This window comes from Acomys minous (assembly GCF_964271855.1).
Source record: "Acomys minous genome assembly, chromosome: 3".
NCBI classification, from domain to species: Eukaryota; Metazoa; Chordata; class Mammalia; order Rodentia; family Muridae; genus Acomys; species Acomys minous.
In genome coordinates, this window is record NC_140485.1 from 21,391,764 (window position 1) to 21,405,953 (window position 14,190).

Here is a 14,190-nt window from a genome sequence, read left to right on the forward strand (position 1 = left end):
GCTAGCTCTTGATATTTTTTTTCTGGTAGTAGCTGGCGTGTCCTGGGAAAGAGTCTGGGCACAGCAGGAAAGATCCAGGAGGTGAATGAGACAAAGTTTGGGAAGTTCGTACCTAACTCCTATAAGATCCTAAAGTGCATTAAACATCACCTTGGATTTCAGAAACATTCGACACGCTCATGTTCCAGCCTTTAGACCATGTTTTTTTCCTCACTTGTCATGGCTTTTGCGCTATCCCTGCTTACCTAAATGAGTCACATATGATGGTCCTGGACTCTCCCTCTGAAACGGTAAGCCCCCCAATAAACTGTTTCTATGCTGCCCTGGTCATGGTGTTTGTCACAGCAATAGTAACACAGGGGGTTTTCTTCCTTAGCTTATTCGGAATATTATTTAAGGCTTCCACCTTTCCTGGGAGCAGTGGTTGTCAGGCAGGCTGTAAGTATTCGCTACCTAATGTCTTGGCCATGGTCTGAAAATCCCTGGAGACTCCGGAGAGTTCAAAATGGAGGATAATTGCTTCTGAGAATGCCTTGGGTGCTTCCAAGCCTTTAGAGTCCCCTGTAGCAGATAAGGCAACGCTGGAGAGTTTTTGGATGGTGTGCGTGAGAGACAAAACCTGTGGCCAATATTGGAGGGAACTGCTCTTGGAGTTCAGTAAACCTCTTTCCTTCCAAATAGCAGCACAAGTGCATAACATCAGGAAGGCGTGTGTTTACTCAGTGCAAGAATTTACCTCTTTGCCAGTTTAGGTTGTATTTAAGAAAGCTTGATGTTGGAGGGGTCCTATCTGATAACCGAAGAGATCAAGTTTTTAGGAAGGGGGTTGTACAGACAGAGATGGGATAGCAAAAAATCACGCTCAGTCCCCGGGGATACTGGGGTCATCTTGGGCTTCAGGGTCCAGTTTTTCAGATAGGTATGCTAGGGACCATCTGTGACCATCCAGTGGCCAAATGAGGATTGTTGTCAACCTGCTTTTGGTAGTGTGTAGTTGAAATAGCCTGTCCGTCTTGGAAAGCCCAGTGCTGGAGCTTGGTTAAGCCTATCAAAAGAAGGGTCTTTGGTCCCTTGATTACAAAGGTTTGGGACTCTCATTTAGTTTCTGGCAGACCAGCCTGCCTGTTTTCTTAAATTCTGCTATCCATATCCTGCAGTGCCCAATTAGCTGCAGAAAAGCCTCAGAGAGAGGGCAAATCCAGATATCCTGGGGCCAAATGAAGATTCAGTAATTGGCTTTTTTCCCCCACAAATTGAGTCTTTTCCTAGGAATTTTGCATCCTTTTTGAGCTACAGAGGCCAGGGAGTTGGTGCACATCTCAAAGCCCAGTACTTTGGAGGCAGAGGGCAGGTGGAACTGAGTTTAGGCCTGCCAGGACTACATATAGAGGTCCTGTCTCAACACACACACACACACACACACACACACACACACACACACACACACACTGGACTGAGCTAAAAGTTTAAAGCCCGTTTAGCCTGTTGTTTGGCTCCTTTGAAGCAGTAGGTCATCTTCATACAGGATTATGGTTACACACTTGAGTGTAAATTCCCCAAGGTGCCACCCAATCCAGGGTCTGACTAAAATAGCAAAATAGTGGGAACTTTCTTCTTCTTCTCCTTCTTCTTCCTTTCCTTCTAATTCCTCCTCCTCCTCCTCCTCCTTCTTCTTCTTTTTTTTTTTCCTTTTCCCAGACAAGGTTTCTCTGTGTAGCTTTGGTTGTCCTGGAACTCACTTTGTAGACCAGGCTGGCCTTGATCTCAGAGATCCACCTGCCTCTGCCTCCCAAGTGCTGGGATTACAGGTGTGAGTCACCTTGCCTTGCTTGTCTAAGAATTCTTGATGGAAGACTGTAACGGGTATGTGTCTGGATTCATGCATTTGGGATAGTCCACAGAAAGGCGGCTAAGAACCAGGAATCCTGGCACAGTGGCAAACCAGAAATCCGACTTGTCCCTCCTCCCAGCTGCACTGCTCAGGTCCGCCTTCTCCAGACAGCTGTTCTCCCTCCAGGTTTAGTTACCCACACATAGCCGCCCCATCCGTTTCAGCACCACAGATCTGGAGTGCAACTTCAAGCAGGATTTATACGTCATCTTGTGGCGCGCCGGCTGTGGAGACTTCTGGGAAATGAAGTCCATGCGAGGGCAGCACATTGATTGGAGCTCAGGGACAGAAGATCTTTGCACAGGCGCACTGCCTTCCCGACCGGAGGCGGTCAGGCGTTCGCAGGTTCCCAGCTCTCTTGTCAGAGGTGAGGGCTGCGGGTCTAGGTATTCAAGCTGCCGAGTGGACGCAGTGACGGAGAGAAGCGGGGGGATTCTGGAGACTTGGGGGAGGGTTAGTGGGCGTGGCCTGGAGCGGCCAGATTCCGCGAGAACCGCCGACGGAGAACCGTCGGGTCCGGTGTGCATGGGTTCCGTGGGGGCACAGGCATGGACACCGCTACCAGTGTCCTTGTGGGGTACGTCCACTGTGTGTCAGATCCTGTGCTCTCAAGTTGGAGGTCCCAGTCTTTCCTCTGGCTACTGCTTCTTCTTTCCATAATAGGTGTTTCATGAATGTGCGTGGTACCCTGAGTCTTGGGGCGTCCACTCCACTCTCACCGGGCCCCCCAGAAAACGTCTCATGTTACATCTTTCACCTCCTCCCGCTTCCTCCCCCGATCTTGGGCCGGAATATTCTGGCGTGAGCATAGGATGTGCGTGGAGGATACCGGATTTGAGTTGAAGAAAACTCCAAAGAAAGTGGCAAATGGCTTTAGGCAAATTTAAGATGCTTTTGGCTGGAACGCACTGTCAAGGAATAGTGGGAAATAAGGTTAAAGGAACAATACTGAGGCCAGACACGATCCCGAGTATGAAACACAACAGGGTTAAGACCCACCAAGCAGGGTATTTTGTAGGTTTTAAATGAGATCAACACAAATAAAGATTGGAGGAGCAGTTCTAGAGGTAGCATTCTCTCCATCATGAAAGTCGAAGTATCACAGCTTAAAACCAACCACCAGTAACCAGTGATGACCGTTGTCTATTACTCCATTGAGGTTATCTGCAGTTCCCTAGTGTCCTTTACATTTGAGATAATAATCTTTGTAGCTTTACCCGGTGGTAAGCCAGGAGTCCTCCTGCCTCAGCCTTTCAAGTGCTGGCCTTACAGGTGGATGTCACCACACGTCTGTTTTCCATGAAGCTTCGGCCATGCATATCACACATACCAAGATGCTGGGATGTGTTACAGCGTTTTCTATTTTAGTCTAAAGATCTGCTTAACTTTGTGGCTATCTTTCAGTGAAAGTAAATTTAAACATGGAAATTAAAAGCTTCCAGGCAGCCTTTTTCCAATTCTGCCTCTGCCTTTTACAAAGCCTGAATGCCTTAATTGCTATGAAATTGTACCTCTCTTATTGATGTATGAGGATGGAATTAAGTTATCCTTATAAGAAGCACTTAGCATAGAGCCCCATGAGAGCAAGTGTTCAACAGTACTAGTTAGGGTGGTGTTTAGTAGTTCCCCGTTGTGTGCCTATCCTCTGGACAAGAAACTAATCAAGTTTTCTGTTGTAGATACTTAGGAGAGTTCAAATTTTAGTTGCATTATTTAAAGATTAAAACGAAGGATATGTGTAATACACCCAGGAGATTGGCTGCAGATAACCTTCAACAGAGATGATGTGTTGACGATGGTTAATTAAAAGCTTTGTAACTATTCTCTCGTGTTTCTAGAAGAGAATTGGCCAATCTGAGAATGTCTGTGTTTGAAGGCCCTTGTATTAGTCCCAGTGATGTCCCTAAGGTACATATTCTAATGAGGACACAGCTAGGCTGGAATAGCCTTCCCAAGACACCTTTTGATGTAGTTTGCCCTCTGCTGGTTTCTCCAGATGCATCTTCCCTCCGGGGTTGCTCATGACTAAGACGCCTCCTAATTTCAGTAGTAGTCCTTTATGTGATAAAGATCTGCCTCCCACTTATTCAAGACGTAGGGTTTTCTCTGCCTATAATGTTGTTCCTCCCTCACATCAAAACCACAGATCCCAGTTGTGCCTAGAAAGCTGCAGCATTTCTCCCTCAGTCCTTCCTGCCGGGCTGAGGAAGGCTGAGACTGCAGACATGCACCGCCACACCCACCAGTCCTTAAACTCTTCACTGGAGAAGAGGAGCTCCAGTGAGCTAACTTAAGCCAAGGGAGGTGGAAGAGGAAAAGACTCTTCTGGAACTCCACGGCCGTGTGAAGCTGCAGCTGGAACTCACCTCCTTGTCTCACCTAGAAGCACCCATGAACACCAGTGTTTCACCACTAATGTGAGGCACAGCCACTGGTTCTGCACCCTGGTGACTCTGTACCCCTGGTCCCTGTGACTCCTTCTGTGCCTCCCGATAGCATTTTGACTCATCACCAGCATATTGTCCCAACGTCACAAAGGATGTCATATTCTCATACTAGATCTTATCTGCCATAGTTTTTGTCAACTAAATACAAACTTAGACATCCTTGGGAAGAGAGAATCTCAATTGAGTTCCGTCCATCAGCCTGTGAGCATGTTTGTATGGGACGTTTTCTTTTTCTTTTTCAAGACAAGGTTTCTCTTGTAGCCCTGGCTATACTGGACTCACTTTGTAGACCAGGCTGGCCTCAAACTCCACCTGCCTCTGCCTCTTGAGTGCTGGGAATTAAAGGCGTGCTGTTGGACATTTTCTTAATTGCCAATTGATATGGCAGGGCCTAGACCACTGTGGATAATGCCACCCCCCAGAAGGTAGGCCTGGGCTGTATAAGAAAGTAGCTGAGAAAGCCAGTAAGCGGTGTTCTTCTGTAATCGCTGCCTCAGTGTCTGTCTCCGGCCTTCTGTCTAGGCTTCCCTTGGTTATGTAATCTATAAGCCGTACACACCCTTTCTTCCCTGAGTTACTTTTGGTCAGTGTTTCATCAAAGCAAGAGAAAACAATCGAGGATGTCCCTACTAGACCTGCTGGTTAGTCACTGATTGCCCAGCTGTGAGACGATATGGTCAGTGTGGTTCTAAAGTAAGATGAAGAGACTTAGAGTGTCAAAGATGATGTTTCATCAGCAGGAGCCGTAAATGGGATGCTCCTCCTCTGAAGAGGCTACAGGTTTTATTTGTCTTATCCATATGGTCATTTCTAAAGTTGCTTATGGTTTTTGCTCAGTAAACACTCGGGGCACTCTTAAACGTGAATATATAAATCCTACTGTGTTCTTGTTCCTGGGAACCTGAAGATCATGGTATAGGAGACACTGCACTGTGGTTCCCATATCCGTAGCTTTTGTTCTAACTCTGGAATGAGCACGGCATTGCCTTGATTACTCTTTGTAAGCTGATGGATATGAAGGTGGCTACATTGCTCACTGGTATATGGAGGGGCCTTACCACACAGGTCAGGAGACCCCACAACTGCTCGTTCTCATACCTTCTCTCCTCCCACACTTTTTCCTCACTAGGACTCTCTCCTTCCCTTCCAGAACAGCGTAGGAGGGAATGGCTGCTGCGTCTCCACCCACCAGGTGTCAGGTGAGTAGACTTGTTTTTATTTCTGAAATACTGTTATGAGTTGCCAAAATGTAGTCACTTTTTTTATCCTGAGTGTCTTCCTTCACAACCCTCCACCCCGAGGCCCTTTGAAAGGCTCCAAAGTAAGATGGCCTTGAGCATCTTGGTCGGTCCTGAGCCTGCCAGCCTATCACCAAGCACAATACAGTTCCACCCGGAGGATTCTAGGGTCCTTTCCTAGTTCTTTCCTGACTGTCCTTTTGGTACAGCCAGTCATGGGCTGAGAATCAGCCCACACACATCAGAGAGTGCTGGGTTAGGCTGGGTGTGTGGTCCATGCTATAGAGCACTGAGAGTTAGACCCTGCCTTAAGAAAAACGAAACACTCAGCAAGAAAGAAAAGGGTTGTAAGGGAGAGTGTGGTTATGCTTTCAGCCGTCGGTGACATTTGAAGATGTGGCCGTGACCTTCACAGATGAAGAGTGGAGGTGTCTGGTCCCCATGCAGAGGTCACTCTACAAGGCAGTGATGCTGGAAAACTATGAGAGCATCATCTCACTGGGTAAGGAGGCTTCCTGTGAGGAGGAGTCAGAACTTGTCCTGGACCAGTGCCGGTCGCATGGCCTGAGGATCACTACCTCTTCAAGCCCAACCAGAGTTCAGAGCCACCCAACAGACAAAACAGCCAAAGGAGGTGGCTTTAGGTGCATAGCTGGTGAAGCCAGCCCTGGAAAGATGGGCTGCCCTGATGTTACTAACACTGGGCAGCCACAGGCCTCCCTGATCAGCAACAGAAGGCAGTCTGGAGGGTATTGTAGAGCATATGGGTTTATGTAGGGATCTGGCTTTCTGGAAGCAGTGAGCAGAAGAGTTCATATGTCCAGGTCTTTAGCATGCCAGCAGGTAATATCCTCAGTTCCATCTGGTAGAACAAGGAGCCATTTTGGTGGGAGGAGATGTAGATTCCTTCACAGAAGCCAGAGGGAGAAGGTGCGGCCTTCTTCCCATGAACCTGTAAAAAGGAGGGTTATCAAGGATGTGCTTGATTCTGAATGTTTGTTTCAGTGGCAATCTTAGATGCCTATTAAAGGTACTGTATAATTATGCTGCTATGACAAGGGGGACATTAAGAGCTGTTGCTGATGTCAGCTGTTGGTGAAGTCTCCAATGGTAATAAGGAACTCTCAGAAGCTTCCAGAATAAGAGTCTGAAGCCAAGCACAGTGGTGTGTACCTATAGTCTTGGCCACTCTGGAAGCAGGAGTCCACAGGTGCAGAAACAAGCTAAAACAGCAGACAACAGTCAAATTCACATTGCAGACTTATATTTAAAAAGCAAATACTGGGCTGAGGATGTAGCGAAGTGTTTTCCTGGCATGTGCAAGGCTTTCTGTTTAATACCTACAAACATACACATATGCTTCCAGATTAGCTTAAACAGACCAAGTCATATCTCAAAGAGAACAGAATGTTCAGTTGACATTGAGGAAGACCCTGAGCTTTTGGAAGCATGAAATATTAGACAGTATGTAATTCCTGAGGTCAGAGCCTGGAAGCCACAGAAGGGATGAGAGTGACCATGCTGTCAGAGGACAAACAGCACACAGCACACAGATGCTTCTCAGGCCCAAGCTGGGGGTGGGGGGGACACCTGCTTCCTGGGGGAAGCCTGGGCACAGGGAGTGTGGAGCTCAGGCGTTTCCAGGAGTAGGATCTAACTTGGTTCATATGGCTATAGCTATGATTGCTTCTAGAAATTGATCCAGGGAATGTAATAGGATTACCAGTTCATACAGCACACCAGGAGACAGTTACCACACTATTGTACTCGAATAGTAAAACATTAAAACCAGTTAAATGTCTGCTGGTAGGGTTCTACTAAATTATTTATCCATACAGTGCACTGTAACTATAGCCATTAAGACATTGTAGAAAATTTGTGCTAATTAAAATTAATGCTTTAAATGTATTACATTAAAAGAGCTTCCAAAAAAAGAGCTTCAATTTAACAGTACATTTCATTATCGGGTTTTTAAATTCTTACAACATTTTATTGTGTTTTTCTTTCCTTATTTGAGGGGGGCATGCATGTGCTACAGCATGCGTGTGGAGGTCAGAGGGGCGTGCATGTGCTACAGCATGCGTGTGGAGGTCAGAGGGGCGTGCATGTGCTACAGCATGCGTGTGCAGGTCAGAGGGGCGTGCATGTGCTACAGCATGCGTGTGGAGGTCAGAGGGGCGTGCATGTGCTACAGCATGCGTGTGCAGGTCAGAGGGGCGTGCATGTGCTACAGCATGCGTGTGGAGGTCAGAGGGGCGTGCATGTGCTACAGCATGCGTGTGCAGGTCAGAGGGGCGTGCATGTGCTACAGCATGGGTGTGGAGGTCAGAGGGGCGTGCATGTGCTACAGCATGCGTGTGCAGGTCAGAGGGGCGTGCATGTGCTACAGCATGCGTGTGCAGGTCAGAGGGGCGTGCATGTGCTACAGCATGCATGTGGAGGTCAGGGGACAACCTGAGGAAATTGGTTCTCTCCTTTTACCATGAGGACTCTAGGGAGCACCCGGTTTAGCAGGTGTGGAACACCCCTAAATCATCTCACCAGCCCTCATTATGCAGTCTTTAAGAGAGTCACATATAAGTTCTTTCAGTATCAAAATGAAAAGAAGGAAAGAAAATTAATAGAAAGCATGAAAGGTAATTTTTCCTTTTACTCGTACATAACTTTGATTTTCCTCCAGTGAACCAACTGGCTTTTTTCAATAAAAGCATTATACCAAATATGAGCAAACAAACAAAATTGAGGTTCTTCCTTAGGCTTTTTCAGTCAAGGTTTAAAAAAACAAAACAAAACAAAAAACCTCACCTCTTGAGCCAAGGGCCTCTATCCTGCCAGTGTCTGCATGAGAAGCCTGCATTCGCTGCCTGTGAGGTGGCTTTTGTGAGCACTACCCCGGTGCCTGCCGTTTGTTCCTTTCAGGAGGCTCAGCCCTGACTGTCCCTCAGGATTATTTGGTCTGTGCTCTGCATTTCTGGAAGAGTCTAGACTTAGAGCCAAGATGAAGTTTTGGAAGGCTAAGCATTTCCATCACAGCCACCCCCGGCCTTACTTTTTCTCCACACACAGGGCTTCCTGTTCCTCGACCTGATCTGATTCTTCAGCTGAAGAGAAGGGGTGAGCCATGGATGCAGGGTCTTCATGACTCTGAGGAGAAAGAATGGCCGGAGAGCATCTCTCTAGGTAACCAGGTTTGAAGAGGGTGGGCGGGGTTTTGTTTCCTTCTGTTATTTGGGTGTGGGAGGGATGTTAGGAAGATTACTTTTGTCAAATTCAGGTTGTCTGTGTGTGTGTTTGTTTCCCCTTACTCATCAGTTCCCTTTTCCCTTCTACACAATAAAGTGTTATCTATCTGAGCTGGCTGGGGGCGCACAGCTTTAATTCCAGCACTCTCTCTGGAGGCAGAGGCAGGCAGATCGCTGCAAGTTCCAAGCCAGCCTGGTCTACAAAATTCAGGACAGCCAGGCCTCTGTTATATAGAGAAACTCTGTCTCAAAAAAACAAAAGACAAACAAAAGTGTTCATCAACTTGTTTCTCAGAACTGCAACCTTGCCTGTATATACTTCTGATATTTTTCTTTTGTTTTGTTTTTGCTTTTTATTTGTTTGTCTGTTTGTTTTTCAAGACAAGGTTTCTCTATATAGCTCTGGCTGTTCTATCCTGAAAGTCACTCTGTAGATCAGGCTGATCTCCAACTCACAGAGATCTGCCTGCCTCTGCCTCCCAAGTGCTGGGATTAAAGGCGCTTCATCCGTTTTGTTTTGTTTTGTTTTGTTTAAGATTTATTTATTTATTTTACATATATGAGTGCTCTATCTGCAAGTATACCTGCATGCCAAGAGATGGCATCAGATCCCAATATAAATGGTCATGATCCACCATGTGGTTGCTGGAAATTAAACTCAGGACCTCTGGAAGAGCGGACAGTGCTCTTAACCACTGAGCCAGCTCTCCAGCCCCACTTCTGATATTTTTATTGGTCACCCAACTCTCTGCTCAGCCTACCCTAACTAAGCTATCGGCCCCGCTCCCAGGTCCAGTGTCCTGTAATCTGAGAAGTCTGCCATCAAATTTCTTTCCTGCCTTTGGCTTTCCCAAAGTGTAAGACCATTTGGGAAGGGACCTGTGCTGTGACCAGGCATTACCTTTACATCTGTCATAGCAGCTCTCCTCTGTCATGTCTCCTGGTCCCTGCTATGTTTTCTCTTTGTTGCAGGCTGGGAGACTAAGCCTGGGATCCTAGGTGCTTCGGAAGGAACCCTGAGAGAAAGCTATAGAAAGCGAAGTTCTCTATGCTCTAAGCTTGAAGTTCAAACATTAGCAGGTACATTAGAACCAGAGAAGGAAAGTCCCAAAGCAGAGACTTGCAAGAAACCTCTTTCCTTGGATAAAAGCTTGCAGCAAAGGTCAGCCCCATCCAAAAAAGCCCTCACTAAACATCAAGATCAGGAATGTCGTGACTGTGGGAAGAGCTTTTTTGACCACTCCTCACTTGTCCGCCACCAGAGGACTCACACTGGAGAGAAGCCGTATGACTGTCCTGAGTGTGGAAAGGCCTTCAGCCACAGGAGCAGTCTCAGTAGACATCTGATGTTCCACACAGGAGAGAGCCCGTATGAATGCAGTGCGTGTGGCAAAGCCTTCTTCGACCGGTCATCCCTAACTGTGCACCAGCGGATTCACACAGGAGAGAAGCCTTTTAAATGCAGCGAGTGTGGCAAAGCCTTCTTTGACCGGTCGTCCCTTACTCGCCACCAGAGAATTCATACTGGAGAGAGTCCCTATAAATGTCAGCAGTGTGGGAAAGCCTTCAGCCAGAAGAGCATTCTCACTCGTCACCTGCTGATCCACACTGGCAGGAAGCCTCATGAGTGCAGCGAGTGTGGGAAAGCGTTCTATGGTGTCACATCCCTGAACAGACACCAGAAGGTCCATACTGGGGAACCACGCTATCAGTGCAACGAGTGTGGCAAAGCTTTCTTTGACCGCTCTTCTCTCACACAGCACCAGAAGATACACACTGGAGACAAGCCGTATGAGTGCAACGAGTGTGGGAAAGCCTTCAGCCAGCGGTGCCGGCTCACACGACACCAGAGAGTTCATACAGGGGAGAAACCCTTTGAGTGCAGTGTGTGCGGCAAAGAGTTCAGCTCCAAGTCCTCAGTTATTCAGCATCAGAGGCGGTATGCCAAACAAGGCATAGACTGAGCAGGGAGAAGTCAGCGCTAGACAAAGGGCTTTCCTACAAACTTAGTAGGTCTCCCTGTCACCTACAAATCCAGCATTTGCTACTCTGGCCACTGTTTCCCTGTCCCACCACCTCTGCTGCAGTGTCTTAAGTAAACAGTGTACCTACTGTGCTGCAGAACTAATGTGGAGTGCAGAAGCTAAAACGTGAAGCTCCAGATTCTAAATTGCGGACAGAGGCTGGGTGTAGCTCAGTGGTAGAATGCCGCCTAGCATGCATGAGGCCGCGCAGTGTGATTGCCCAGCACTGCACAAAGAAAGCCGGAGAGGGATTGTCAGACAACAGGATAGATGTTAGGAGGGGAATCTACAGGCATACCTTGTGAGACTAGTTCTCCAGAAGTTTCTATAGATTGTAATCCTTGTGAAGCGTTTGGAGCACAGGCCTTGTTTCCTGGTGCCCTGGCATTTAGCACTCCTAGTCCTGGTGTAGTAGCACTTACTGAGCACTTGGGGCCAACACTCAGCTGTGAGTTTTCAGAAGGGCCAGGCTAACTGATCCTCGCTAGGTCTATGAAGCAGGTCCTGTTGCTGTCTGAATTTCACAGATGAGCACACTGAAGTCTAGAAATATTAATACACTGTAGGTGACACAAGGTGAAGCCAGGTGTCTTAGTGATTTTCTGTTTCAGAGGGTTAGTCTGTGACCATGGTGACAGGGAGCGTGGCAGCAGATAGGCAGGCACACTGCTGGAGCAGGAGCTGAGAGCTTACACACGTAGTAAGCCGAGAGATGGGGACAGACAGACAGACACACCTGTCTCAGCACAGGCTTTTGAAATTTCAAAGCCCACCCCCCAGTGACATAACCTCCTCTGTTGGGATAATCTGATATATTTTGATGCTAATTACTACTTGCTGTCTGACCCACCTTTTGCTTAATAAAAAGCCATCCCACCTGGTCAGGGCAGGAGATAGGTGGGGCTTAGAGAGAAAGGAATTCTGGGAAGAAAAAGAGACTGCCCCCAGAAGGAGAGAGACCTGAAGTGAAGAGAGGAAGGCCGCCATGGGTTAGCTGGAGGAGAAGCACGTGGCCCGTGGCGTGGATGGAGAATCCAGCCCAGATGAAGAACATTAGCAAGTATTTGGGATTATGGATGGGAGGTAGCTTGATAGAAGTTACTGGAAACAGAGGGCATGGAAGTGAGGCAGGGATCCCATGCCTGCCCCACTATGGGAGGTAGTTTAGAGGATTGATAGCTGCCCTGCCCCGGGTTAACTAAGGCTGTTTTCAAATATAACAAGTGTCTGTGTCTTAATTGATCACTAGCCGGGCCTACAGATAATACATGTAATTTTAAAAACAATACTCCTCCAACAAAGCCACACTTCCTAATCCTTTCTAAACACTACCAATTGGGAAGCAAACATTCAAATAAGTATTGCCTGCGGGGGCATTCTCATTCGAACCACCGTACTCCACTCAAGGACAAGAGCAGCTGAGCCTCACGCTGAGAAATAGGTGTGTTTGCTGTCTGCATTTCACAGACAGAGCACACAAGGTGAAGCCAGGTCTTCAGGGTGGGGCTGCCTAAAGCCGTTCTACTATAGTAACACGCTCTTAGTTTTGTCTTACAGTTTATATACCTGAAGTATCTTCTCAACTGGATTGGAAGCACTTGGAGGTGTCATTTCATAGGGCTCTCTGTCTTTCAGGTTGCCCTGCAAATATTAGGTGATCGATAAATGTTTCAATGAATACCAAGGTCTCTCCGTTCAAAACCTGCTTGGGTCCACCTCCTTTCTGTCTGAGTCTTCACACTCCAGCCTCTAATAACCCAGCAGTTATTCTTCTATTCACGTTCTATTTCCTCCTCCTTCACTGCTCAAGAGATACATGCTAAGCCAGGTAGAGTCACACCGAGGCCTCCTAAATAAAGACCCGTGTCTCATCTGGTAGGCATCAGTCTGTCCATTCAGACTGTACCATTTGGGCCCTGCCCATCACCATGGATAAGGAAGGGAAAGGGAAAGGCTATTTTTGTCAGCTAGGGGCCATTCTGATGACTTCTTGAGCCAGAAGTCTGCTGAAGGCTAGGAACACAAACCGGCACCTTGATACTTGGATGACATTAGAAGCCACTATCAAAATGACATTTGGCACATAACGTAGCTCAGTCTTTCCACATGACCCCTTTCTGCCCATTATTCCAGACTCAGTAGCTCTCTATTGAATAAAATATCTCTGGATATTTAAAATCTTACTTAATACACTCCCCATTACCACACTTTAGACCCTGAGTACCCAAATGCATCTGTTTTCCAGGGGAAGCCCTGTATTTTGTTGTATTAAAATCAGGAATGAGGCAACCTTCACTTTGGGAGTCTGTGCTCCTTTTTGCAAGATAAGGCCTGGGAAAGGGGTTGTGTATCCCAGCAGACCAAGGTGAGTTTCTCTTGACCTGAGAGGAAGCTGAATTGCCAAACAATCCTCTCCCATAAATAAACATAAATTCATTTCAGTTTCTTTTGAAGCAGAAAACTGTCAGGGAATACACTTATTGTGTGTATTTTATATAACTTATACAGCTTGAAGAAAAATATCACAGGATCTGGGTGCAGACAATACCCAATGTTTCATAATGTCCAGAAAAATTAAAGGGTACTACTGACACACGTCTGTTGACTGAGACTTCTGAGTCTTTCCTCAAAATAAATGGAGTGTCTAGTATTCTATTTGTCTAAGCCACTCTGCCATAGCCAGTAAAATGAGACTGGGACAAATCCAGATCTAATATACTTTTGGGAAAAGTGACTGAAGACAGTAGGAAGGTCAATTTATAACTTCTTTTGTAAAGTTGATCTGCACTACCGGCAGCAACAGCAATGTCTGGTACTTGTAAGACTACCATCAGCCTAGGCTACTGGTCAGTGAATTTACAACCTATGGTCACTAGCTGTGTAGACCCCTTAGTCTTTGCTTTGTTCTTTCCCCTTTAGAGCCTACAGCCATCTACCACTGACACCAAGGGCAGCTTTTACGTGGACTTCCCAGTGTGGCCACACCTAAACCATGTGTTTTTCCTTCGTGCTATTACATTTGTTTGTTTTTATAGTAAGCGGCCAGGCCTGGTTTACTGAGATTTTCCCAAAGTTCAGCTAAGACTCCCTCTGGACTAACTGGTAACACTTCCACTTCTGTGCCATGTTTACGTGCATGCACCCTGACAACTTGTGGTCCGGCCAGCAAGGAGGTCATAAGAAACTCTCCTAAGAAGCACTTTTGTTCACAGCCCACTGGCAGGAAGAAATAAAATGAGCTTTTACCTAAGAAGCTTTGGGTCTAACTAGGATTTAGGCATTATATTGGAAAAAGGACATGGGTAGATCTTTTTTTTCTGTTCTATAAATACAAACTGGTTATCAAAT

General features: G+C 46.8%; 1 protein-coding gene across 3 annotated transcripts; it reads left to right on the plus strand.

Annotated features, from left to right (window-relative positions):
- Positions 1-17: 17 nt before the first annotated feature.
- On the plus strand, positions 18-13,785 carry ZNF2 (zinc finger protein 2). Of its 3 annotated transcripts, none has more exons than XM_084777271.1 (6): positions 18-290; positions 2,018-2,258; positions 5,468-5,537; positions 5,952-6,078; positions 8,643-8,756; positions 9,791-13,785. In XM_084777271.1, the coding sequence occupies exons 3-6, from the start codon at positions 5,505-5,507 to the stop codon at positions 10,780-10,782; spliced, it is 1,266 nt and encodes a 421-aa protein (XP_084633397.1). In that variant the 5' UTR covers positions 18-290; positions 2,018-2,258; positions 5,468-5,504; the 3' UTR covers positions 10,783-13,785. The 3 variants fall into 3 exon arrangements, with proteins under 3 accessions (XP_084633397.1, XP_084633398.1, XP_084633399.1); XM_084777272.1 differs by having other exon boundaries at positions 2,056-2,258; XM_084777273.1 differs by lacking the exons at positions 18-290; positions 2,018-2,258 and adding an exon at positions 2,317-2,468.
- Positions 13,786-14,190: the final 405 nt, after the last annotated feature.